The sequence below is a fragment of the Lethenteron reissneri genome, chromosome 49 (assembly GCF_015708825.2).
Source record: "Lethenteron reissneri isolate LAM-NWPU_2019-01 chromosome 49, ASM1570882v1, whole genome shotgun sequence".
Taxonomy (NCBI): Eukaryota; Metazoa; Chordata; class Hyperoartia; order Petromyzontiformes; family Petromyzontidae; genus Lethenteron; species Lethenteron reissneri.
Window position 1 is genome coordinate 7,564,711 of NC_083827.1, and position 27,039 is coordinate 7,591,749.

At 53.3% G+C, this 27,039-nt stretch overlaps 1 protein-coding gene across 1 annotated transcript in view; it reads left to right on the forward strand.

Moving 5' to 3' along the window:
- Nucleotides 1-21,248, forward strand: part of TRAPPC8 (trafficking protein particle complex subunit 8) — a 68,217-nt gene extending 46,969 nt beyond the window's left edge. Inside the window, 8 exon segments of the mRNA XM_061572098.1 lie at nt 112-170; nt 2,585-2,794; nt 3,602-3,703; nt 8,084-8,161; nt 8,163-8,233; nt 10,531-10,623; nt 11,051-11,425; nt 18,161-21,248. Of these exon segments, the coding sequence (XP_061428082.1) occupies nt 112-170; nt 2,585-2,794; nt 3,602-3,703; nt 8,084-8,161; nt 8,163-8,233; nt 10,531-10,623; nt 11,051-11,396 (959 nt within the window). The 3' untranslated portion in view covers nt 11,397-11,425; nt 18,161-21,248.
- The last annotated feature ends 5,791 nt before the right edge of the window (nt 21,249-27,039 follow it).

Genomic DNA, 27,039 nt, shown 5'->3' on the forward strand with positions numbered 1-27,039 from the left:
TGAGAATGAATGCGGTTAAACCGCGCTCCAGATAATTCCGGTCGCGGGTGACCCCGTGCCTCTGCCGTTAGCTCAGGAGGTGAACGGCGTGTCTCTGCGCGTGTGCCACAGGGTCATGCGAGGATGCGGGCAAGCTGATGTACACGGACGTGACCTTCGCTGACGAGCAGGTGGGTGTCGAAGGTCGTCGTTGTGACGAGGGCGATGTTTCCCGCTGTGTTTATCGTCGCCGTCGTCATCCTCATCATAATCATTTTTTTAAACCATCACGCGAACTCTAGCCACAAAAAGCAGTTCTAAAGAAATGAGTTTTCAATCTAGATGATTTAAAAGTACATAGCACCAGTGGCTTCCTAATATCGGAAGGAAGAGCGTTCCAGACAGCCGCAGAAGCGCATCCGAAAGCGCGGAATACGGTCACCGTCTTTGTTCAATGGTTAGCCTTAAGCTGTTGTAAGGATGACCGGAGTTCACGTGATTGTTCATGCTCCTTGACGAGATCAGCAAGGCACCGCGGATCATTTGCGGGTCAATCACTTTGTGTGCAATGAGTTGCGACCTTAAACGTGAATTGGATAGGTCAATGTGTGGGCGGGGCAGGGTGGCGCAGTGGTAACACTTGTGCCTCGCAGCAAGAGGGCCGAAACAAAGCGACCTTTTGCGTGGACTTGAAACTTAGGTTTCATCGTAGCCAATGCAATTGATCCATATACAGGGTGGCCGCAGTGTCCCTTTGCACGAGGTGGGGGCGGGAGCGAGGGGTGAACCCACCAAAGATGACATTACCTCGATTCCAACAGCTCCCTCTGTTGCCCTCCATTGTCAGCACACAGCCGGATTCGTGCCCAATTTCTCCATGGCCGATTCTTCCGAGTGGTTGCCTGGCTACTGTGAAAGTGGTTCCAGACATAACCACGACCCATTGATGTTTGTCACATGAAGGAGCAGTTTGATTGAAACCTCCAGGAAAGTTGGGTTCTCATTGTCTTCTTGGCCCGTCTGCTCACTTTCACGGTCGTGGATCCACGCACTCAATACTGGTTCGTGGAGAGCATGAATGTTTGTTGCTACGAGGAGTGATGGTGGATGGGATGAGTGTTGGTGGATCGGGATGAGTTTGTGCAGGACGTGTGCATTCTTTCTGGATGGACATGAGTGACAGTGATTGGCCCAAGTCCAACAGCTGTCAGTGGGAAAATAACTCCGGGAGTCTTGCATGCCATGTGAGTGGACAGGCATTGTGTATTTCCCTGTCACCTGCCACATTGAATGGGGGGTATTGAAACAATCGCAAGCAGCCGTGCCACTTACAAAAACCACACCGTTGTGTAATTGCGGCTCAGGACACTGGCAGCATAAATGGGCCGTGTAATTGCGTAGATTGATGGCTAGTCACAAACATGTAATTGGTTTCATGATCGTTGCGGTAGCTATTACTGCAGGGTATGATTCCGGGTTTTTTTTCTTTGAAATTTGTTGAACTTTTAATATTTTTGCGGGTGAAATTTAGTGCCTCGTAATTAAATGTCTATGTAAAAAAAAAACGTCAAACGTAACGTCATTATTATTTACTTCCACAATGGAGTAGCATCCAAGGGTAGGCAACAAGCCCGAGAACACATCCACTTGCAGAAGAATGTTGGTGGATGGGATGAGTTCTTTCGGTAAAGTCACGTAGAAGGGAAATAAAATAATAAAAATCAAACAACCTAATTCTCAAGAAAAATTTGCTGTGGTTTTCACACCGGATGATGATTGCTTGTGTTGTAATCGAAACGCCGTGAGAATTTTATTTGTATTATTTCCCTTCTACATGACTTTACCGAAAGAACCAAGAATATGAATCCCTGCAGTCACGAAAGCTTTAAATCAAAAGATGTAATCATGCTCGCGTTGCAGCCTCTTGGCTGAATTTCTTGCATCCTGAGAAAGTGGGGTGATGGTGGCGGCCTTGGGGGGGGAGGGGGCTTCATCCAACAGTGAATATATCCTGGCTGGTAACGATGAAATCAAACTGTGTGAGTGTGCACCGCCACCACCCATCCCGCTCGGAAACACACGCGGCGCCCCAGATTCGATGGCAGAGTCTTGTCGGTCCCCGGTCGGCCTTGCTCAGCTGTCTTCCTTGGATAAGACACGGATTGGAATACGATCATCCCCGACATCGAGGAGTTGAAGAAGAAGACAAATAGGAAAAATAAGAAAAGGAGGAAGAGGAATAAGAGGATGAAGAATAATTCTAGATTTGAAGCTTTCATGACTGTAAGGATTCATACTCTTAGTTTTGTCACCTACGTGACTTTACCGAAAAATCTAAGAGTATAGTGATTTTTATTATTTTATTTTTATTAATTTTAATTTCATTTTTTACCTACCACACGGCTAACACCAGCGGTGGCGAGTACGATCTGAAACAGTCCTGGTGGCACCCAAACGTTCACCAACCAGCCCCTGAAGTGTGGCCAACGGCACCCCCCGTGACTTCCCGTCCAGCCCTGTGGGTTGCGCTCTCGCGGCGCGATTTGTGCCTCGACGTGACACGGTTTATTTCCCCCGTCTGGACCCCGCTCCGCTTCCTTTTCAGATTCTGAGTTGGGCGACGCCCTGCTCGGATTTTTTTGCCCGGAGCCGGAGAGGCGGCGACGAACCGGGCGCGGCGGCGGCGGCGTTGGCGGCGGCGGCGGCGCCGGCCTGGGCCCCCGCGGACTCCCCGGCGGAGCTGCACCGGCAGCAGCAGCAGGAGGTTGTGGTGAAGAGCAGCCGTGCCGAGATCAGTCTCACGCTGCTGTGGAAGGTGAGCTGCCATCGCGATGCTCACGTGCGCTCGCCTATTTGCTCGCCCGCTCGCTCGCCCAACTGTTCGCAGGCTCGCGCCCTCTGAAGTAGCTAAACTTTACCTTTGACTTTACCAGGTAGTGCCCACTCAGCTCTTTTTCAGAGGCGACCTGTCCACAAATGATCGCTCAAAGAAGCGTCTTGTCTCGTGGGAAATTTATAGCAGCCAAATACTCGAAACACGTGATGTTGTTTCTAAATGTGCAGCGAAAAACCGGAGGACCCAGAGAACCTGACCCAGGCCTCCCATAGGTCGACTCGGCCTCAAATGAGTACCTGCTGCTGTGTGCAAAACATTGCCGCTCTGGAGAGAAAGGCGGCCCGGAGCGTGGTGCTGGCCACACCCACCCCCTCGTATGCCGTGCCGGCCTTCATAGGTGCTTGCTAACAGCACTTGCCCCTAAAGTCTGTTAAAGCCTATATGGGGGATCTTTGTCTCTTATTTGAGCCTTCGTGAGGAGCAGAGGTGCAATGATTAGCGCACTGCATTACAAAGCCGGCGACTCGAGTTCAAGTTCCCACTCGCAGCCAATTTCGGTGACGAATGCCTGAACCTGTCCTAGGCCTCCCCTAGGTCGACTCAGCCTCAACTGAGTACCTGCTGCGGTGACTGAATGCGGCCGGGCGAGCGTCGTGCTAGCCACTCAATCCCTTCATGTGCCCGTACCGGCCTTCATAGGTGCTCGCCCAACATCGCTCGTCCCAAAAGTCAGTGAAGGCTACGGCGAGTTATCTTTGTATCTGTCTCTGTGCATGCACCCCCAAGGCGGTGGTGGTAGAAGACAAGCGGCAGACAATCGTGGAGGGGCAGCACCACGTGCGGCTGGAGGACATCGGCACGGAGGTGACATCACCACCTCTCCAGCAGGTATCATCGTAATGTTTTGGCGGGGGCGGAGTGGTCAAGGGTCGAGGTCAAGGGGTCGTCGCCCGCCCATGCCGTCGATGCCGCTCACTCTGCTCACTCTCGCTCGTCGCGTCCTTCCGTCTGCTACGCTCGGCTTTTGTGCAGCCGACATCCGAGCGCCGTGGTCCGTTATTAACCGTCTTGTCTCCGCCACTGCTTGAGTTCTTTTGCATACCTGTCGACCCCTTATCAGTGCCTACCTTATTACAGACCAATTCAGACCTTGTTGGCCACCCCGTGCCCTTTTAAATCGCAGTTCATCCTACAAAGTCCCATCACAAGGGAGAAACACAAACAAAGCAACGTACTATTTGGTTCTTTCGGTAAAGTCACGTAGGTAAAAAATAATAAAAGTGTAAAAAAGAATTATAAATTAAAATAACATTTTAATTTCTTATATTAAAAAAATATATATTTTTTATTTTATTTTTATTATTTTTTTACTTTTATTATGTTTTTACCTACGTGACTTTACCGAAAGAACCAAAGGGTATGGATCCTTGCAGTCACGAAAACTTCAAATCTAGAACAAAGCAACGTAGTGAAACGGCTGTACGCCATATTCTGTACAAGGATACGGGGTAAACCGTATTGGTTTACAGGTACATTGTTGTCCTCCCTCCTCAAATCTCGCCACGCCACTGATTAGCACGGTTGGATACGTACGGTGCTAAAGAAGTGTACACACGTATACACAGGTATCCTCGTGTGAAATGTCAATCATCAAAGCGGGTGACCACTGGATGGCAAGTCTGGTGCGCCATCATAATCTCTATTTAGATTGGAAAAATCCGATGAGCTATGAAGCTCTTTTTCACAGATGTCCATTATATATATGTATGTTGAACTTATTTGGCACCGTACGTAGCTAAGCGTGCTCATTTGAGGTGCGGGGGAAGGACAACAAACTCAACACAAAAAGTAGTTCTGAAGGAATGAGATTTCACAATCAGCACGGTGCAATCCATACACAAAGGGTGTACGGATTGGGAATTTCCTCGTAGACTAAGACACTGGACCGGTGTTTGCACTGCCGCGCGGGAGATTAAAACCGGGCGACGTCTGACTTGCGAGGCCGTTGTGCAGTGACCGTTACACGATGGCAGGCATCCTTGGCGCGTTTGCACGTAAGCCCTCTCACAAAAGCAGCCCTCGCTGTGGGAGTTAATTGTCACGACAAAACGTGGGCGACACTCCACCCTTGCACACCTCCCTCGCATGTTACGCAACCGCGTGGCAGCGGACAAACAAGCGGTGACAGAACACGCAGAGGGTGGATTGTCATCGCACCAGGACGGCACTGCTCTCTACGCGACGCGAGAGATGTCGGCTTGTCACCGCCGGGCGGGAGGGATGGGGGCACTGCTGAATGTAGGCACGGGCGGGCGCTGCTTCTCTGCAGAAAGGAACCAACTGACATTGCAAATTACTGGAAGGGAGATTACACACAACAAGGTTCCCCCCATCACCCCACCCCCCTGCTTCCCCCCCCTCTACCCCGCCCCTACCCTCACGGTTGCCCACGGCTCGGCCGATTTTTTGGCTCCTGTTTTTCTGCCCACCTCCCGGATCGCCCGTGGTTCCGCTGCCCCTGGCGCGAGCCGTCAGATGGACCGAATGGGGGGGCCGCCCCTCTCCCTCGGTAGCCATTCTGAAGCCCTGGCCTCTCGTTTGGGTTTTTTTGTTTTTAATGAAAACGGATTTCCAATGAGAAGGAAACAGATGATCATAACATGAGCACTAAGTGAGGCAAAGGTGGCCGAGCGTGGTGCTGGCCACACCCAACCCCTCTCGTGCGCCGTGCCCGGCCTTCATCGGCGCTACTCGCTAACAGCACTTGCCCTAGCAAGTCTGTGCGGCTATATGGGGTGCCAAGCATAAACAAGTCAATCAGAAACTCAAGTAGGCATTCGGCGCGGCGCGGTGATTTTTTTTGTTTACGCTGTGCGTCGTAGGGAGAAGACTCGCGTCGGAATCCTTGCGTGTGATTTCCTGCCTGTGATTCCCCGTGGAGAGAAGACTCGTGTGGGCCTTCGCGGGACTTTGCGTGCTGTCACTGTCTTGACGCCAGCAGTTTGCTTCCGATGACTTTGGCCATGTGGGGCAGTCCCTCAACTGCTTTATTAACCCTCTCTGAGACGTCTGCAAGTTAAATCGCGGAACGTGCAAGTGGCACAGCATTAACTTTGTTTAGAGAGGCATAGCACCGCTGTTTGTAAAGACATAGTACTGTACTCGCCGTGGAGAACTGTAGCGACACAACCGCACTCTGTTATAGGTAGCGCTAAACTCTGCCAAACGCCCCTCCCGCAATGCCTTTCACTTTGGATTCCGTTCGGAATCGATTCCGTCATCGGAACGGAATCGGAAGAAAAACTGTTGACGTACACGTACGTAATCGGAAAGGGTTAATTCCACGATAATAATTATAATAAATGCGTTCTACTTATTGCTCTGTTCAGGGATGTTGCTGTGGTGTAACGGTTAACGAACTGGCCTTGCGATCCAGAGGTTAGCGGTTTGATTCCATCTCGTGGAGTGGAGAGAATGGGAAGGGGAGCAGAACGAATTTAGAAGGGAGAGGCAGGAGAGTGCGTGGAGGGGAGTAGAGCAAAATGATAAGATAGGGAGAGGTAATAAGAATGTGTGAAGGGGAGTAGAGGGAGATGAGAGGTAGGAGAGTGTGTGGAGAGGAGTAGAGTGATATGAGAGGAGAGAGATAGGGGAGTGTGTGGGGAGGGGAGTAGTGAGATGAGAGAGGAGAGGCAGCAGAGTGTGTGGAGGGGAGTTGAGTGAGTTTGACGGAGAATCTACATACACACATCTTGAAATGGGTGAGTGCGATCTTGTCGTTGACTCAGGACTGCGTTGTGAACGAGTGCAGAGACGATAGCGTTGCCGGGGTGGTGTGGTCGTGTGTACGGTGCGGGTGACGTGGGGGGGGCCGGCAATCAGTGGAATTTCGGATCGCGCGAGGCATATTGGGGCTTTTTATTAAACTGCCAGGCAGCAGCGGGTAAGGCGCGCGGTGAAATGTCATCCCACCACAGGACGCACCTCTTCACTGGTGTCGCCCGCTGTGCCGCACGTGTGCAAGTGAATGCTAATGGTGCCAGTTACTCAGCGGCGTTTTAAATGCGCTGCACGAGCATGGAACGTGCGCGTAGACATGAATGTCAAATTCACTTTCCTGTTTCGTGTGTATGTTGCCTATGTTGACCTTCTTTCGCACCGTACGGAGCCACCCGTGCTCATCCGAGGTGCGGAGGAAGGACGACAAACTAAACACGAAAGCAGTTCTAAAGAAATTAGTTTTAAATCTAGATGATTTAAAAGTGCACAGCTCCGGTGGCTTCCTAATATGAGAAGGAAGAGCTTTCCAGACGGCCGCAGAAGCGCATCTGAAAGCGTGCGATGCGGTGGCCGTCTTTGTTCGATGGTTAGCCAAAAGCAGCTGCTGCTGCGAGGATGACCGGAGTTCGCGTGATGGTTTATGCTTCTTGACGAGACCAGCGAGGTATCGTGCTTCCCATGTGGCAAGCACTTTGCGTGAAACGCATGTGGGAGATTTGAGTGGTGGAGCGTACGGGGCGACGGGCCCGTGATTGGCGCGGTCCACAATGAATTGCCGCCCCCCCCCCCCCCCCCACCAATCAAAATCCCCCTCGGGAGTCATGCTCACCCCTTGGCTTCGAGGGCTTTGAGTCGACTTTCAGCTCCGTCACGCCATCCTTCCCGTGTCCGCAGGGCCCCCCCCCACCGCACTCCCACCCCTCCTCCCTCGTCTTGAGACTTGAATCGCACGTCGCCAGTTAAGGGTGCTTGCGTGTGTGTGCTCCCTGACAGCACTTGCCCCAACGGTCTGTTAAGGCTATACGGGGGATCTGTGTCTTTCTTTTGTGCGTGCGTTTGTGCGTGCATGTGTGTGCGCGTGTGCGTGTTTGCATGTGAACTTCACCCACTAGCTTAAAGTACACGAAGCCTGGAACAAGCGCCGTGGTGACGTCACCGCCACTTAGTGGCGAATGGCCGTTGTTGTTGTGAATCTGTATTTAGGTACTCGCTAACCGCAACCCAATGACTCTCGTTCGATTCCCGCTCGTGGCCAACACCATGAACAAGGTCCTGGAACTCCCCTAGGTCGGCTGAGCCTTAAATGAGTGTGTACCAGGCGAAGGAAATAACATCCCCTCGCCACCACGGCACCCACGGATAACAGTGTTCAGTATTAAAATGTGATGAATCATTTGAATAGGAATTGGCGGTTCAGGAATAACGTTTTGGTTGACGTTGTATCCCCCCGTCTGCCCCCCCCCCCAAACCCCCCGCCCCCCCTCCTAGCTGGTGACGGAGCTGCCCCCGCTGAGGTTTGTGCCGGAGGAGCCGGCGGTAGCGCCGGCAACAGGCCCCAACCCGGACTGCGCTGAGCCGCATGGTGAAGTGCAGCCTGCAGTACGCGCAGAGGGTCACGCACAACTTCACGGCCAACCGGTACGCTCGCCCACCTGCTCGCCCACCTGCTCGCCCACCTGCTCACTCGCCCTCGCACTGACGCGCTCGCTCGCTCACTCGCACGTGCGCTCAGACGTGCGTGCGTACTTACGCTCACACGTGCACTCCACTCGCTCACTCACGCACTCACTCGCATGCACACTCACACACACTCGCTCACACACATACTACCTCGCTGGCTCATACACACGCTCACACATTCTCTCGCACGCTTACCCACTCGCTTGCATAAACTCTCGCTCGCACGCTGCCACGTGCCGACTCGCTCACTCGCTAAACCGCCAGCAAGCTCACTCGTTGGGCAGTCACTCATTGCGCAGTCACTCATTGTTGCAGGCGGTTGATCGTACGTCAGTGCGTGATGTTCCTCGCACGCTCGCTCGCACTCGTGTACACGCTCGGTCAATCGCACGCTTTGCTCGACAAGATTCGAGCAAACTTCTGGAGCAAGGTGTAGCGCACACGCTCGCATACGTACACGCTCGCTCACGCGCACGGTTTATCACTCGCTGTTTGCATTCGTTCTCACAAGGGCGGACTCCCGACGGCATTTTGAAGCCGCCATTCATGATTTATTTTTCAGCTCTCTTTTTGTGTATCCTGCTTTGCATTGGCTTCTGGCGAGGGTTTTGTGAAAATTATTACCTGCTGTTTGTGCTCCGGATAATTTCCACGTTCCCTCCATGCCTTGTCGCTGCCGCCACTGCCCACGATCTTGGGTTGCAGTCTCTGTGACTCTGTGGATCTCTACGGGGATCTCTCATAGATGCTCGCTAACAGCACTTGTCCTAACAGTCTGTAAAAAAAAACTCTTATGGATGATATTGTTCGCGAAAACCTACGTGTTAGTCTGTTAAAGGCTATACGTTGCGAGGGATCTTTTGTATTTGTGAAACGTATCACAAGTCAACGTCACGGGTTATACTGGGACAATAACCAGAGCCCGACTCCCTTAGCTAATTAAATGGTCACCCGAGCCGAAATATCCCGTCATTTTCCGCAGCGAAAATCACTCTGCCGGTAAAGTGGATTCATGTTCCGAAAGAGTGCACCATTAGTCACGGTGAATTATATTCAGAGCTCTGTGTGTGTGCGCGCTTAGTCTCCCGCCTTGCGCATTTGGTAAAACTCAGTTTTCCACACGTGATAAAATTTTCCCCCAATTTTATTGTTTTATTGGGTATTTTCCGTCGTTGATAACGCCTGTGTGTTTGAGAGTCATTCCGCACCCGATTCTTCTTGCGTCTGAGATATCGGTTTTCAAAACTCGGAGGGCGGGCGGGCGGGCGGGCACACGGACGGACGGACGATCAGCGGCGGCGGCCTCCTCCACAGGCCGTGAGGCATCATGGAGGTTGCTTGACCTTCGCTGGTCGATTTGCCGCCGGGGTTTTCGATGAAGTTGATGATGAAGGGGAGAGGGGAGGGAGAGCGTTGGACGTGGGAGCGTAACAATAGATGTTGCAGTAATAGGTTTTTACCCTTTCAATTGGTACAAAAACTGACACCTTTATACAAGGCATCATGTTTGCAATAACCACAACACAGGCAGTCAAAATGCAAACAAAAATAAACAACTTTGATGATGATAATGATGACGTCATCTGGTCCAACACCAATGGAGACTAGGCTCTAAGAAAAGCTGTCTCGGATGTGGACCAATCAACTTCAAGGACAGTGCATATCATTATCATCATCAGAGTTGTTTCTTTTTGTTTGCATTTTGTGTTGGGGAAGGGGTGGGGGGGGGGAGGAGATCAAGCGGTAGCGGTTTGCACGCTGCACTAAAAACCCGCGCTACCTGAGTTCGATTCCAGCACCTGTGTGGCGTGGTGGTAAATTATTGCATCTAGGCCAGCGAGTGGTTTCCACGTCGGGGAGGGGGAGAGACCTCCGCCACCACCTGTTGGTGTGAAATGAAGCTGCGAGCATCGTCGTCGTCGTGTTAACCGTCCTTTGTGCTTGGGGAGTCTCCGAATTTCGCAGGAAGTTCACGCAGAGGCCTCAGCTGCTTTGGTTTCCCGAGTTGCAAGCGGAACTATGGACAAACATTTCTTTATCATCGGTAGTAGAATTATGATGATGTTTTGATAAAGCCGGTAATAAATTACTCGGGAGACCAGGATGAATCTTATTTGCAAGATTGACCCGAGTCACCAATATGACACAAAACAAATCAAGTAAAGCAGTCACGCAAATATGCATCGTACAATGTTCGTGCTGTTAACGGACGCCTATTGGTGCATCAACATCATTCGGTGCTTCTGTTCCCGCAGGCTGTGTGTGCTGCCCATCAACCTCCTCCTCTACAACTGCTGCCCGGCCAGCGTGGAGGTGGCGGTCGACTGCAGGGGTCGCTCGTCCATTGCGTGAGTCCACCTTCAATCCCACCGCCCCCCCAACCCCCCCCGCCCCCCCTCTCCCAGGCCTCAGGCCCCCCTCTACCTGCATGCTTATCCTTGCAGGGTCACCCCTGCCAGAGGTCAGAGGTTGAGGACGACTGCTGGGGTGGTGACCACTAGCCCAGGGTATGCCATGCGATCCCAACTACGGTTCAGAAAATTGAAGACGAGTTTCAAATTCCTATGACGAAATCATCCGGAATGCAGTGTTTTTTTTCTTGTTATTATTGGATGTCGGTGTTCATGGGTGCGTTCATGGGTTTGTCACACTCAGAATTCAGGTGTCTTAGTGAGATTTAGCGTTTTTATTTTTTTGGTTTTATTATCATCATTTGCAGCCAGCCACACGTGCGTCATAGCCCAATGGCCCAACCCCGCCCCCTCCCCGCCGCAGGCCCGACAGCTCGGCACGACCGGAAGTACAATCCGGCTTCAGCTGGTGCGGCCCCACGCAGCGCCGCCTGTCCTTGGGCGCCCTCTCCACGCACCGCCTCCGCCTCACCGCCGCGTTCACGCGGCCCGGCGTCTACAACCTGGGCACGGCGCGCGTGTCGGCACGTCTCCGCCGCGGCGAGGACGATGCCGTGGCACCTACGGCCGCCGCCCAGCTCCCTCCGACGGCGACGGCCACCGGCGTTGGCGGCGACGCCGACGGTTCCCAGCAGCTGCTGGTGCGGCAGCACCTTCCGGCGCCGGCCTTCATGATCGTCGAGCAGGGCACGGAGGAGGCGGTCGAGTGAAATCGAGCGCAGGGTGGAAATCGTCGAAGGTGGAATTTGTCGTTGGGATCTTAATACCGTCGCTCACTCACACGCCGCCCCCCCCAACCCCCCCCCGGCTCCTTCGTAAAATAAAAATTCTGCTGCCCCCCAGCGCCCCTCCTGCCGTCATACCCACCTGCCCACCTGCCTGTGCAACCCTTCCCTTATGGGCCCCTCCTGGTGCCGGATAGGGCAGCCGCAGGCTTCGTTGGTCTGCATGTGCCACCAACTTCTCTTCTTAGACAAAACCGTTGGCAGTGGTGCACAGAGAACGAGCAACGGCGAACGAAAGCCTAACCCGGTCATCAATAACGTTGCGGCCCTATAAGAGGGAAAAATACAGGTGACCAATTTGGCCAGTGGTCCTTTGACCTCTACGCTATGGAGTGGGGGTCATTACCGAAAATGTTCCCTGCTGTGTTGTTTCCCCTCTGCAGTGTTGGCGAGAAAACGTGTTTTCTTGTTATTCCTCCTCTTGAGAGCGACCGAGAAAGTTGGTTTCCTTCGGCCGGGGTCGTGTTGATCTGCCGCACATGGCACCGCGCGCGGTTAGAGGGACCGCCACCTGCAAAACAAACGGCTCGTGTCAACACGTCCGCGCGGTCGGCGCGCAACGATTTGTCGCTAACGCTCGACTCTTGCGCCCGTCGCAACGCACGTCCGCAAGAAGCAGGTCGTACACACGATGCGCACGTGTGTTTTTACGATTGCTCGACGTGACCCCGTCTGGCGGCTGGATGCAACACGGCGGTGTTTATTAACGTCTTTCAAATCGGATCGACGACAACGCGCGGTACAGCGACAACAACAACAGCAACTCGCGGTGCCGCGTGATACAGCACAACCGCGAACGCCCACGGCAGTCTCCCTTGGGGGTGACAATCTGCAAGCTGACGACTTTTCGTACGCGCCGAGCGTTGTGTCGCTGTAACCCGGCGTCACAACAAGAGCTCAGTGAGCTCGGTCGATCTCATGAGGCTTGTTGTCCTGAGTGTATGATACAGGACTTGGTTCTAAATTACGAAATCCACTTTGTAGCCAGAACAACCCCAGGAGGCGCGCTGCCTGTCCGCGTAACGAGAGTAATTCATTGCTGAACGCGGCAGTAGATGCGTCCGCCGACAAAAACGCGATAAGTGAAAACGATTTAAACGTAAATGTAACGATAAAGTTTGGCGGGATATGATCAGCTATGCGCACCACACAGCGAGTTGTCGAGACAACGATCTGAGGGGTACGCTGCCGCGTTGCTGTATCATTCCGCGTACCGTGTCGCCGTACCGCTGAGCCGCGCAGTTCAAGAAAGGAGTTTGCCGTCGACCGCTCAGAAACCACGTTACAACAAGGGTGTGCGTTCCGCGTTATAACGGTACGCACTCCGCGTTATAGCGGGAGAGTTGTGAGAAAAGTGTTCCCAAAATGAAAGCACCGTGTTATTGCGAGAACGCGCTATCGTGTGAACGAACACCACGCGTTAAGCGAGGACTTGCCTTGCTCCGGCGTCCGAGCCGTTTGTTTTTTCATCTCTCTCTGCCGCTCGCTCGCGTCCCCTTTAGCGTTGACAAACCATGCGCGGTGGCTGCACCGAACGGCGGAGTAACCGCGCCGCTTATGCAACAGTTACTTGTGCGCTACTGCGCCAATAACAAGACAAAAAACATGTCAACACTTTCGTCAAAACATTCTTTTTGTTCATTTTGCGGCAGTGTTGTTCACGCATTATGCGTCAGATTTTGTTTTGTTGTGCGACACCATCAAGGCCATCGTCGTACACAGTGGAGGGGCGCAAATTATTTTGTTTCATCCGACCTTCATCAATCTGTTTCCTAATTTACGATTTCGCATTTGTGACAAATCTCAAGAATAACGACGCATAGATGCGCCGCTCACAAAGAGCAGGAAGAAACTACTCCCGGCATGCCTCGCGTGCGTGTCATGTAACCACAGAGTTGCGCGTATAGAATGCTCTCGTCCTTGACCCGACCACTAGCTCAGCATAGCTGAACGTATGGCCGTATTGATAATTAGATGATGGGAGGTGTGGTGGCTTCCTGCCGTTTGCTAGCAGCTCACCTTGGTATCTCGTTAGTTCTGTTTGTTTCCAGTTTGCAGGCATTGTTCAGTTTCGGTGGACTTTCTTGTCGTTTGTAGAAAAGGTCGGATGTGATCAATGGGTCAGTGGTCAGTGACGTACAGGACAGGAGGGGGCACGAGACACGACACGGTTCCACGTCAATCGAATGTCGAACACTGCACGGAACGAGTGACGCAGCGAATCTGCCTTCCGTGTCCAGCGTGCGTTGTGCTCTGGCTCCCTCCCCCCTCCGCCGCGTGCGATACCCATCGCTTAATTGTACACGAAAAAAATTGTTCCCAGCACTTGACACTTAAGAGTTCAGCCGGGGTGGCTAAGCCCCCACCCTAACCCCAAAGATTGTGAGAGGGCTCCTCTAGCACGGGTATATCTACACCACCACGACCACTTAAGTCCCCCCCCCCCACCTCCATCACCCAACCAGCCTTCAGTCCTCCCACATGTGCGCCACCTGAGCTCGTGAACCTGTAGACAGCGCTGCCACGTTTGTGAAATTATCCCCCGATCCCCGAAATAATGTGTCACTCGCTCTCTCTCCGGACGCTGCCGCCATGTAATGGTGAGCGCATTGGGCTTGCAATCCAGAGCTACTCGATTCGAGTGCCATAAATCCTTTAATCCGCCCAATACCCTGCCTACAAGGGGGGTGGGGGGCATGCTGGTGTGGGGTATCGGTCAGCAGGCGGACTTGCAATCCAGGGGCCGTCGGTTCCGTTCGATCTCCCAGTGTGGCAGTTGACGCGATGATGCAAGTTTCTTAAACCTCCCATCTGACCGTCCACACAGCAGTATAAAATAGGTGCGGCCAATGGGCAGGTTGCACGTGGTTTTGTGGGGGGGGGGGGGGTAACCTCCCGCCTCTTCCAAGAAGTCTGGTCCATGTGAAGGAGTCGGCCCAAAAATACCCTCTGGCGTGGACGGATGGGGGGGGTGGGTGAGGCCCTGCCAGCGGAGGCCATGAGCGAGGAAATTGCAGGGCTGCGCCTTTCCCTTCACAGCGCTCATCTCTAAGAAAAAGTTACGGGAATCTGGCGGATCTGTTGTAAAAAATATATTTTGGGTGAAGTTATGTTTTTTGCGATTTCCATGTTTGCATGTATTATTTTTGTCCGCGTGTGTGCGCGTAAAAAAAAAAACTGGATTTGCGGAACTAATCGGGGTCTGTGGCGGTTTGCACCAAAAGCTATTTGACTCTCGGCTTGGCGCAGAGGCACTCAGGAATGAACGAATAAATGAATGGACGAACTTGGCGAGCGTACGGACGTGTGTGTCGCTAATGCAGGCGAAATTCCTAATTCGGACGGGCGAGACGGCCCCAAGCTGTGATGCCACCTCGCGTGCCGGCGCCGCCGCCGCCTCTTCCTCCTCCTCCTCGATGGGTTCGTACACCGTTGAACGACGGCACCCATTTGCGCCGGGTCGTCCACTGTCGGATGGGGGGGGGGCCTTCGCCAATCTGGGGGTCATGTGATCACGCTACGCAACTTCTTAGTGCCGGCCGCAGCGGGCCGGCGCGACGCGAGCGTGGTGCGGTACAACGGCGTGGTTTTGCTGCACTGTGCTGTGCCACTCTCTCGACGCCAGCCCCAGCTTCGCTTTCCGACATCCGACGATAATTGGGCGCTATTTAGCCTGCGTCGTCCGCGTGGGCGCTGTCGTGATCAGGAGATTTCTTGAGTTTAAAAAAAAAAATAACCTACCCATTTTGTGAACTCGGAGGAGAGCTTTCTCTCCATGGAGGGAGCTGTATAATGTTAATAGCCCTCGGGTAGAGGGTGGGGGGGGGAAGGTTGTGCGTGTGTGTGTGCGGGGCTGGTGTGTGGTACAGGTGGCTGTGTAGAGGAAGTGTCGGCGGTCGGGAGGTCACAGGGACGATGGCTTGTCTCTTGAGTGGGGTGGGGGGGCCCTCTTACCCAGCCTTTGTGGAGGGTTCAGGGATTTGTGCGTTTGTTCATTGATTTTTCTTTCCTTTATTTTAATTGGGGCGGTGATTTTTATTTTTGGGGGGGATAGGGGGAGTGGGCGGGGGAGATGGGCGATGGTGGGGGGGTGCGTGTTTATTTTCTCTTTAATTCCAAGAGATATCAGTGAATGTGCAATGGAGCAAAGGCTTTGGTTTTGTTTAGTCGCTCTCGCCCGCGTGCACGTGAGCGAGCGTTGGGTTCTGTTTGGGGGGCTGGGGGGGGACGGGTGGAGTGCCTCGTCGTTTCTCGTCCGCAAAACGCCTCTCCTCCCGCTCCGTTGCGTTCACGCCTTCACGACAGCCAGCGGCCTTGGTGGGGGATGGCTGCGGTTTGTAACCCATTCCGCCGTTTAATCTCCCATAAACTTTTCCGCGCATGCGACTGGGGCTCATCCGGTGTGGCTACTGGGGGGGGGGAGGCGTTGATACCGCGTTTGCTCGGCTCCCGCCAATACGCGGAGCGACGCGTCAGGGCGTCGTGCTGATACGATGCACGCGAGCCATCGTCCCTCTCGTGTCCTTGAATGAGTGTGCTAGTCCAGGGTGTGGGGTGCCTCCGTTGAGCCATCTACTCAACAGAACTCTGCTATTCCCAAACATGGGACATCCGTGAAGATCACATTCAGAACAAATTCATAGCATGCTCTGTTATTTACATTGCCTTTTCGTGCAAATAACATTGGAGACTTTCAGTTATGCTTATGCATGTAACTGGACACGGTGTGGGGAGGGGATGTCCTCTGATGGCACAGATGCCGGCCGGTGGTGCCGTCATCGCAGGTGTGAGGTCGTCGTCTCGCTTGGCCACCCTACCCCCCCCCAGCACCTATCCAAGGACGTGACGGGACAGAGATGAGAGAGGGAGGGATCGAAGTCTGTGTGTGTGAGTGGGAATGGCACGTGTTTGTGCCTGTGTGCGTGTGAGCGAGTGTGAGAGAGTATGTGCGAGAATTATACAGCGACCCGAGTTCGACTCGCGCCCGCGGCCAACACCAGTGGCGATTATCTGCACGGGTTATGGGCCTCCTCTAGGTCGATTCAGCCTCAAATCAGTTCCTGGTGTGATGTGTGTAAACATCGCCACTTGGGAGATAAAGGGGGGCCGGGCGTGATGGTGGCCACCCCCTCCCACGTATACCGCGCCGGGCTGCATAGGTGCTGCTTGCTAACGTCACTTGCCCGCCCCCCCCCCCCTCACCGTCTGTTGAGGCATGATGTGGGGGGGGGATCTATTTTTTGTCTCGAGTGCGAGACAGAGAGACCGTATTTGGGTGAGACGTGTGAAAATTGTGCGAGCGGGAATTTGTTAGTGAAGGCAGCGGTTTAGCGCAGTGCGCTACGGACTGGCCCTGTGGATACTGTCATTGCCGAGTGATATCTGCACTCATCCTGGGCCTCTCCGAGGTCAACGCAACCTGAAATGGGTAACTCGGTGCTCTGTGTAAACATCGCAACTGGTGAGATAAACTTGGCCGAGGTGTGGTGCTGGCAGCGCCACCAACTGCGACGCCACCCCCCCCGGCATTAATAGGTGCTCGCTAACAAAATACTTCATCCCTGCATTCTAGAGGGCTTAACTGTGGAGATGCTTGGTATTGAAAGAGTGGTTAAAAAAAGCTTTGAAAGTTAAACTATAGAAGTGGCATTTACATTTGGCTTATTTTAAAGCCCCCTCTATGTACAATAACAATCGTCGCATGGGAATTGCATTAATGCTTTTGGTTGCTACGATGGAGACACAGTGTTTGTTGGTGAGCCATGGCTTGTTTTTAATACCTGGAACAAAAAACTTGACAGTCCTTTTTGCGCCATGCCCTCTGTGTGTGTGTGCGCGCGCGCTTGTGTGGGGAACGATAGTGTAGCGGTTAGCGTCGCTGCGCTACGAGCCCGACGACTTGAGTCCGATTCCCGCTCGTGGCCGACACCAGTGACGATAACTGAACCGGACTTGGGCCTCCCCGAGATCGACTTACTAGCAACACTTGGCCCTGCAGTCTGTTAAAGGCTACTGCGTGTGCGCGCGTGTGCGTGCGTGCGTGCGTGCCAACTGGCCGTGGATTAAACCGTTGACAAAGGGACAACAGTCGCTCTTGGGCCAGAGCAGACATTGGTAGCGCCCGATTTGGAAACAATAAAAGCCATGCACACGTCCCGGGATTGTGTCGATCCTCTGCTGGGTGGGGGCCTTCTCCACCACGGCTGCGCGAGGTCGTGGTGAAGGTGCGGAGCTGAGACTGGAGAGTCGTGGTGCAACACAGCGACGTATTTTTCCACGCAGCCCACCACATGGAGCCCTCTACAGCCTATAACACCTGTGTTTTTTTACACGCGGCGGTCATCCATGCAAGCACTATACAGGCCCAAGCCTTGCTTAGCTTCGGAGAGATGGGGAGGGGGGGGCGCATTCCCGTTGATTTTATTTCCCCCCCCGCACGGGCAAATGGCGTTTATTTTTTCATAGGCGATGTTCCCTTTCACTGCTCATCCATATCCAAATGTCGACTTTGGTTATAGATGCACGCAGATAAACAACGCATGACTACGTTGGTATACGCTTTCTACGACAGACAAGCTGCTCCGTCGTCTCAGCCCTTGGGAGTATGTACGGAATCCGATTTGCTTGTTTTCTTTTTTAAACGTTTCATCCTTTTTCGTTTGTGTCCATACCTCCCCCCAACCTTACAGGGCTTGGGGCTGCTGTTACGTATTGGTTAGGACACCCTGGCGAATCGATCTGATCGGGCGGCACTGGAGCTGATAAATAACGGACCGGTTACCCCCACCCGACGCCTCGGGGTACGGACGGCGCGGTTATCCCACCGGCAGGTCACCTACGGCGAGTTGGTGTGGGTAACCCCACATCTTACAAAGCATCGGGCAAGCGTGGAAGAATAGGTCAAATACACGTGTCAGAGGGGACTTTTTTTCGTCGTGGAGGCCCTTCCGTCAGCAGTCGCATGAGTGAGCGCTTGTTTGCAGAGGGCCGGCACCTTTACCCATCCTGCCAGAACTGAGGGTGGGCGGGCTGGCAGGGGTTTCGGATTCCGTTTTTGTTCACGAAACCAACCATGCTAATCGCACCTCCGATGTGCACGGTGCGACAGAAGTTCAACATAAATACAGACCGTAGCCGTACCTCTACCGTAACTAACTAGCCCGCCAGACCCCCCCCTCCCCCCCGCCAGCCCTATCGTACCAAGCTAGCTGACCAGACCCTAGTCTTACTCCTTACCCAACAAACTAGCTGACCACCTCCGAACTCCCGGCCCCTACGACACCAAACGAGCCAATCGGACCTGAGCCCCATCCCTGCCCTAACTATCCAACCATATGCCAGCCATGCTCTTTCCCTATCTAGGCAAGCCAGCCTTGTATCACTTGCCCCTTACCCTTGGCAGCTGGTTTCATTGAACAACTTAACATAATCATTATTCCCCACGCACTGCTTACGTTGACAACCTGTGGGAGAGTACCACTCGAGTGTAGTAATTATTATTTTAATACCGGCACTGACCCTGATGCACCGCCCTGCCCACTGTGCACGCTTGCATTCATGTTTCACCGCTGACTTGCACAGAATTCCCGTCCAGCAAACTTACGTTTTCAATCATCGGTGTCCGCTAAGATGTCACACGCATCTTTGATTAATCCTAAAATCCCTTCGCCTGTCATAGCTTGCCCTGACTATGACAGCAGCGAAAGTGCCCTCTGCAGCAGTTGCGTGCAACTTGGGTTGCATCCAACTTGGGTTGCATCGCTGCACGCGTGCAAACCTATGCAAAACCGGTTGCTTGCAGTAGAGAACGGACTCTTACTTTAAAGCGATCTGCTCGGTAACAATTAATTACGTGCACCTTTGCAAACCATAATTGGTTGTTACAATTCTGTGATTAGCACCAGGACATGCCATTTCTGCCAAGGACAGCACACCGGTGTGTTGGAGAGTAAACCCACTATCGATTTGCCGGGAGGGGAGGGGGGCCCGCGGTTGTTGGGCGCTCGACACGCAGCCGTACATGGTGGGAACGAGCGAACGGATATACGGTCGATTTTGGGATTAGTGGGACATTGGTGAGGGCTTTGTGATTGACCGTGCCGATCTTCTCTCATTGCGGGCTCTGTCGGTGGTTCTCACACCGCGGTGCAAAGATTGTGCAGCTCAAGTCTCGCTGTGGGTTCTTTTCGGACGTGTGGATTTCTCTTTAGAATGGCGAACGACTGCTGGGATTTTATATTTAATGTTCCTCCTCGCTCCCGCGGGTTTCCAAAATCACTACTCTTCTCTCCCCCAAGTCCTCCAAAATCAACATCGCTCTGTGACGTCGGCGTTGGGGATGGTGGCCGTGGTTTGTGGGCCCGAGCAGAATGCATTACCACCAGGGACTGGGAAATATTTGGCGATGCCGGTTTCTGGATATGGCGAGTAAAAGTAGATTGTGTGTGATACGCATAAGATTATTGTTTGATTCACTTTTATTGTAAGCATGAAGATCTAGGTGAAACAATCTCAAGGTTTTTTTTGTGTTCCTATCTCGAGTGGTACCAACCAGCAAAACATTTGCGGTGGGGGGTGGGGGGGGGGTCCATCGACTTACTCGCTGTTTGCTAATTCAGTGGAGTCCGCGGAGTATGCGGATGGAATTGGTGGCAGTCACGTGGCCAGGATGAGATGTTAAAAGACTCAGCTCGGACACGAAGCAGCTCTTCTCGAGTAGCTGCACACCGAGGGGACTGAGTCACAGAGGCTGAGCCGCACAATCGTGTAGCTTCGTTATGTCATTATAATAATAAAGACTATAAATTCAAGGTCACGTGTGTCGCCAAAGATCTGCAGTTAAGTCATTGCGTCGACGTATTGAAGGCTGTGGGGATGACATCACGGTGACATCACTGGAGCACAATGACGTCCCCGCCGCCCATGACTTCAAACTTTAGTTTTATTTGACATTGAGGAGGCTTAAAACCTAACGACGCAGCTTAGTTTGCCCCCATCCCCTCCTCCCACAGCAGTTGCCTGTCTACTTTGCATTGTCTGTGAACGCGATTTCAAACGAAGCGAGCAAACGTGGAGGGATTGAAACGCACACTCAGCAGCATCCACTGAATGTATTTTTTGCGTCGTCTCCGTTCGTTACCTTGATTACAATTCGCCGTTCGTGATTACAACAACAAAAAAGTAATTTCAATAGCGACAAATTTATCCGGCCCCACTGAGTGTGTGCAGCCTGCCCCAGTTCATTTGGCGAGACGAACCACAAAGTCTGTCGCTGTCCGGTGTGTTATTCGGGGAGTTTGTACCCCGCGTGTCGTTGGGCATGACGACTCTGACCACGTGGGCCGTGGGACATCGCTCGTGGGCGATCTCCCCGCATGCCGCGTCAGCCGTGATACAGCGCAACCCGCCAGAGCCTCACGCTATATGCTTCAGGCCACTAACTCCCGATCGATGTATTGCACGCGTGTGCCAAGTCCGGTTTGGTTTAAACACGCGGGCGGGCGAGTGAATGAATGAATGAACGAACGAGGTGGCGTTGTCGTGTTGTCACAAGGATGAGGGTCCCTTTCACGGAACATGGGCCACTTTAAAAGCAATGCACTCACGGTTTATAAATAAATCAACAATATCCACTTTCGACAGCTGAGAAGCGTGTTTGCGCACATGCCGAATGATTGAAATATATATAATGATGATATAGGCCTATTCTTTACAATGCTGTAATATATTTATAGTTGATCATTAATATCCGAGTAAATAAAAGTATGTGGAAATCTTGGTGTGCTTTCGATGTTGCTGTGATTTTATATACGTCTTCAAACATGGTGGGTGTGAATGTGTACGCCGGTGAGCCTCACTAACACATTCCTGCGGAGGGAGCTGGTAGGAACTTTGGGTTGCTCGGTCAATGGCAAGGGTCAACGGCGGCGTGGTGTATTCCGCAAATTTGCCCGACTGTGAGGGCGGGCACAAGCCGGCGTGAGTAGGTTAAACGTTGAGTTTTATACGGGCACCACGAGGTGACCAGCCCCTCCCCACCCAGTCCCACCCCTCCCACCCCCCACCCAGCCCCACCCCTCCCACCCCCCACCCTCCCCAACCAGCCTCTACCCACCCTCCCCACCCAGCCCCGCCCCACCCCTCCCACTCCCCACCCAGCCCCTCCCCACCCACCCTCCCCACCCAGCCCCTCCCCACCCTCCCCTCTCCACCCAGCCCCACCCCTCCCATTTTTGGATGCACGACGGACGGACACAATAATCCCCTGTGGGCTGGTGTAACCAGGAGGTTCCTACCAGTAAATATATATATTTGTGGGTATCGGTAAGCGCCTGACTCCTGATGAGACTCGTCAAGATGCCTGGTGCAGGCGTTAGCCAACTTAACAACTGGGGAAGTTCACGCTCACCGGGAAGATAATCGAGCTTCGTTTCTCGTGGGATGACGGACTGGATAATGTATCAATTTAACGCCCCGGTGTTATTACATTTTGGTTTTAAACAAAAATAAAGTTGAGATACATTTGAGCGTTCATCAGATGCAGACCCGATTGCTTAGCGTGCGCACGCGCGCCCATGCAATTAAGCAGCAGTTGAAATTCACAGCAGAAACTCCAAAACCTACGTGACTTTACCGAAAGAACCAAAGAGTATGAACTCCTTCGTTCGCAGAACGAGAGCCTTGCTCTCCCCCCCCGGCCCTCGCCTTGTTGATGACATGGAGACAAGGCGTTGGCAACAAGCGATTGGGGGATGTCCGCGTACGATTCGCGTGAGTTGAGTGGCAAAGCGGAATGCCCAGAGAAAACCCCCACCCCATGTTTACCATGGAAGTCCAGTTTACCATGGGAGCCCAGTTCGCCATGGAAGTTCGGGTTACCATGGTAGTCCAGTTTACCATGGACGTCCAGTTTACCATGGGAGTCGAGGTTACCATCGAAGTCCAGTTTACCATGGGAGTCCAGTTTACCATGGAAGTCCAGGTTACCATGGGAGCCCATGCCACATTTTCCAGAAACCAAGAGGCCGCATTCAGGTGAGTGAGCGTGCGCGTGTGTGTATGTGTGTTGGGGAGCGGTGGTGCAGTGGTTAGCGCGCTGCGCGACGAACCCAGAGACCCGAGTTCGACTCCCGCTTACGGCCAACACCCGTGATGATTATCTGAACTGGTCTTGGGCCGTGCCGGCATTCATAGGTGCTCACTAACAGCACTTGCCCCAACAGTCTGTTAAGGCTATACGGGTGATCTTTGTTGGGGAGCGGTGGCGCAGTGATAGGCGCACTGCGCTACGAACCCAGCGACCCATCCCGCTCACTGCAGACACCAGTGACGATTATCTGACGGCCTCCCCTAAGTTGACTGAGTCTCAAATGAGTACCTGGTGCGATGTGTAGTAAACATCGCCACTAGGGAGACAAATGCGGGCTGGCGTGGTGTTGGCCACCCACCTCCTCGTGTTCTGTGCTGGCGTTCATAGGTGCTCGCTAATAGTACTCATCGGTGTGCATGCACGCAGAACTTCTTTCGCACCGTACGTAGCCAAACGTGCTTAATCGGAGGTACCGTATTGAGTCTATGAGTAAGTAGTGTTGAGTCTATGAGCAGTGTTGAGTCTATGAGCAGTGTTTGTCTGTGGGTAGTGTTCGTCTTTGGGCAGTACGTATGCATGTTCAACTTCTTTCGCACTGTACGTAGCCATCCGTGCTGATCGGAGGGCAACTAAAGGCAACAAATCAGTTCTAAAGAATAGGCGGGTCCTCCTCCTCACCATCATCAGCAGCAGCCATGGTCAATCCACGATCCTGCCGTGGTGCATTGTTCATCCACCCAGCGCCCGCACGCGAGACGACCGCATCTACGCTCCATCTCCCCGGCGGTTGTGTCCTCGGGATCCGTTCCACGCCTCGGGTGGCACTCCATCATCATCCTTCACCGTCGGAGAGAAACGCAAAGACACAGAAGAAGAAGATGCCCCGTACAGCCTCAACGGACTGTTAGGGCAAGTGCTTTTAGCGAGCACCTATGAAGGCTGGCACGGCACACGAGGGAGTGGGTGGCCAGCACCACGCCCGGCCGCCTTTGTCTCCCCAGTGGCAAAACTCAGAGACACTGAGGAAGAAGGGCACAGAGACACGTGCAGAGAGACACGTGAAGAGGCAGACACAGAGACAATGGCTGACACGCACATACGTACGAACAGAGACGAGACACAAAATCACACGGACAAAGACTTGAAGTCCAGAACGGCACACGAGGGGGTGGGTGGCCAGCACCACGCCCGGCCGCCTTTGTCTCCCCAGTGGCGAGGTTTACACACCGCACCAGGTACTCATTTGAGGCTAAGTCGACCCAGGGGAGGCCCAGGACCGGTTCAGATTAATGTCACTGGTGGTCATGAATCATCGCTAACGCGACCACAATCACCACCACATTCCCCAAAACTCTTAGAGGTGACTACAGCACTATGCAGTGCTCCCTCGCGTGAATATCCATGATCCATAACAGCTGCTATAGGTTGTGGTGTCAGCAGAAGCCTGCGTTGTGCTGTACTACGCTCCCAGATCTATGCTCCCCACCTTCACCCAACCCAGTGAGGTATGGTCAAAGAACGATTCCCGACCCGCACGGGCGTGTGGAGGCACTCATCCAGCAGTGGATTGACAAAGGGGGGCTGTGTGTGTGTTACATGCCCCCCCCCACCTCCCATTGACTACTCAGCATGGACCCCCCATTGCCTCAGTCTCCATGGCAACGCGGAGCGGCACCGAGAACACGTGACCGTGTCGCACCCTCGTGGACGAGAGGAGGAATGGTGGCTTCAATCTCAAGGATCTACGTTCATCTTAACGAATAGAGCAAGGCCGTAGCCATGGGGTCAACATTGGGGGGGACCAAATCTTCCAGGGGGTCTGGGGGTCCCCTCCCCCCCCCCCCAGATAAAAATCTAAAGTTTAAAACAAATTTCCTGCCATTTCCTGCCTAAAATATGAAAAAATTCACTAACACATAAGATGGACTTTTTATTTATGTTTTACAATATCTAATAGTGTATTGTATTACATTGCTCTGTTTTTTTCTTTTTTACATTTTCTTGTTTCATTGTATGTCATGGCAGAGATTAGGGATTAATAAAGTACAACCATAACCACAACCATATAAACATAAATCTATTTTATAGCAGTATATTGGGGGGGACATTTTGAGCATATTTTAATACATATTATAATTACGGTACATTGATCTAAACTTTAGATCAATGTACAGGATAGAATAATTTACCTGTAGTATTGTCGGCGTATCTCGCACGAGTGGCAGTGCCTCGTGTCGACAATCCCAACTCCAAACCAGCCGAACAGCATTCCGGTAAATGTCGAGTGAGAGATGAAACTAAACTTTTTATATTCTTGGTTCTTTCGGTAAAGTCACGTAGAAGGAAAAAAAATATATAAAACAATAAAAATTATCTGGATTTCACACCTGATGATGATTGATTGTGTTGCAGTCGAAACGTCGTGAGAATTTTTATTTTATATATTTTTATTATTTCCCTTATACGTGACTTTACCGAAAGAACCAATAATATGAATCCCTGCAGTCACGAAAGCTTTAAATCAAAATTTAAACTTTTTTTTACCAGGTAAGGCCAAACCGAGCTGTGGTGGCTCTTTTTAAAAAAAGCGACCTGGCCACAACTCATCGCCCAACGAAGTGGCTTGTGGCGTGGAAATTAATAGCAGCCAAATACTCTCAGTGACACTATATACAGCAGCAGGCGTCAGGGTCGGGATCAAACCCACGTCCTCCTGCACACCAGGCGAGGTAGTTAACATCTCACCACCGTGGTGATGATGAGAGAGAGAGAGAGACACTCAAACTCCAAATATGCAGCAGGCGTTATGATCGGGATCGAACCCACGACCTCCTGTATACCACGCGAGGTAGTTAACATCTCACCACCGTGATGATGATGATGATGAGAGAGAGACACGCAAACTCCAAATACGCAGCAGGCGTCAGGATCGGGATCGAACCCACGACCTCCTGCATACCAGGCGAGGTAGTTAACATCTCCTCGCCACCGTGGCACCCTCACTGTGTGGCGCTTCATCCATCCAATCCTCTCCGTCTGCAGCCGCCACCGCCGTGACGCCGGGGGGTGACAGTGGGGACGGCGCGCGGACGAACGCGACGACTCCGCCGACGCCGGGCGACGAGTGCGGAACGGAGCCGCCGGGGGAGTCCGCCGTGCTGCGGTGCCACGTGCGCTGCAGCGTCTTGCGACGCCGGCTGCTGCCGCCGCCGTCGGGTTCTGTGGCACGAAGACGATGGAAGAGGAGGAGGAGGGACGGCCGCCCGAGCTCTGAGTGGCCACGTGCGGACGGTGCGGGTGATCATTTGGAGGAGGAGGAGGAGGCGACCTGCGCGTCACCATTGAGAGCCTCCCGTGAGCAGGCGGGACGAGCGGGCGGGTGGCCGCAGCTGAGTCAGAATCAGAATATTTATTTGATGCTGCGGGGAGGAATCCGCTGAGCCACGAAGCTCTTTGTCGCAGACGTCCAATCGTGGCGCGGGGTCAGAAGGGTCACAGCGGCGGTGGCGCGTTCGACGGCCGGCGGGGGCCTCCTGTCCCTCGGGGGGTCGTCGGGGCCAGGGTCGGATGAAGAACGGAGCGACCGCTGCGGCCACACAGGAGGCACGCCCGAGCATCGCGAGAGATGGCGTGCACAACACTAGAGCCGACACCCTTTGCGGTCACCTCGTCCAGCACGAGCAGAGCAGCCAGTCCGCCTGGCACCGCCTCGCGCACTCCACAAATCCCGGAGACGACGAGGCGCCACGGACTCCCGCTGGATCCACGCGTCCACGCAGCGGGGCTGTCCGCGTAGCGGCGCACCCATCGGCGTTGGGAAGCAGCGAGCACACTCCCTGAGCGCCGCAACGTTGATGTCATTAAGAATGCGTAATTATGCCGGTAGGAACCTCCTGGTTACACCAGCCTACAGGGATTATTGTGTCCGTCCGTCGTGGATGGAAGGGCTGGGTGGGGAGGGAGGGGCTGGGTGGGAAGGGTGGAGAGGGGCTGGGTGGGGAGGGTGGGGCTGGGTGGGGAGGGTGGGGAGGGGCTGGGTGGGAGGGGTTGGGCTGGGTGGGGAGGGGCTGGTCACCCCGTGGTGCCCTGATAAAACTCAACGTTTAACCTACTCACGCCGGCTTGTGCCCGCCCTCACAGTCGGGCATATTTGCAGAATACACCACGCCGCCGTTGACCCTGGCCATTGACCGAGCAACCCAACGTTCCTACCAGCTCCCTCCGCAGGAATGTGTTATATTGTTGCATCCTTAGATTCCCACCGACTCGCAACCCGTGTTTGGAAAGCAAGGAATCAACAGAGCCTTGCGGGTTAAAAGTCCAGAACTACGCGGGGGTTAGAGGCCACGAATAAGGGTCATTGCCCGAAACGTCGACTTACATTTTTCATCTTTAAGGTCTCGCAATGTTATCGAGTTGCTTGAGTTTTTTTTTGTTTGTTAACCACAAGAGGGCGACTCTGCCTCGTGCTCAAAAGTT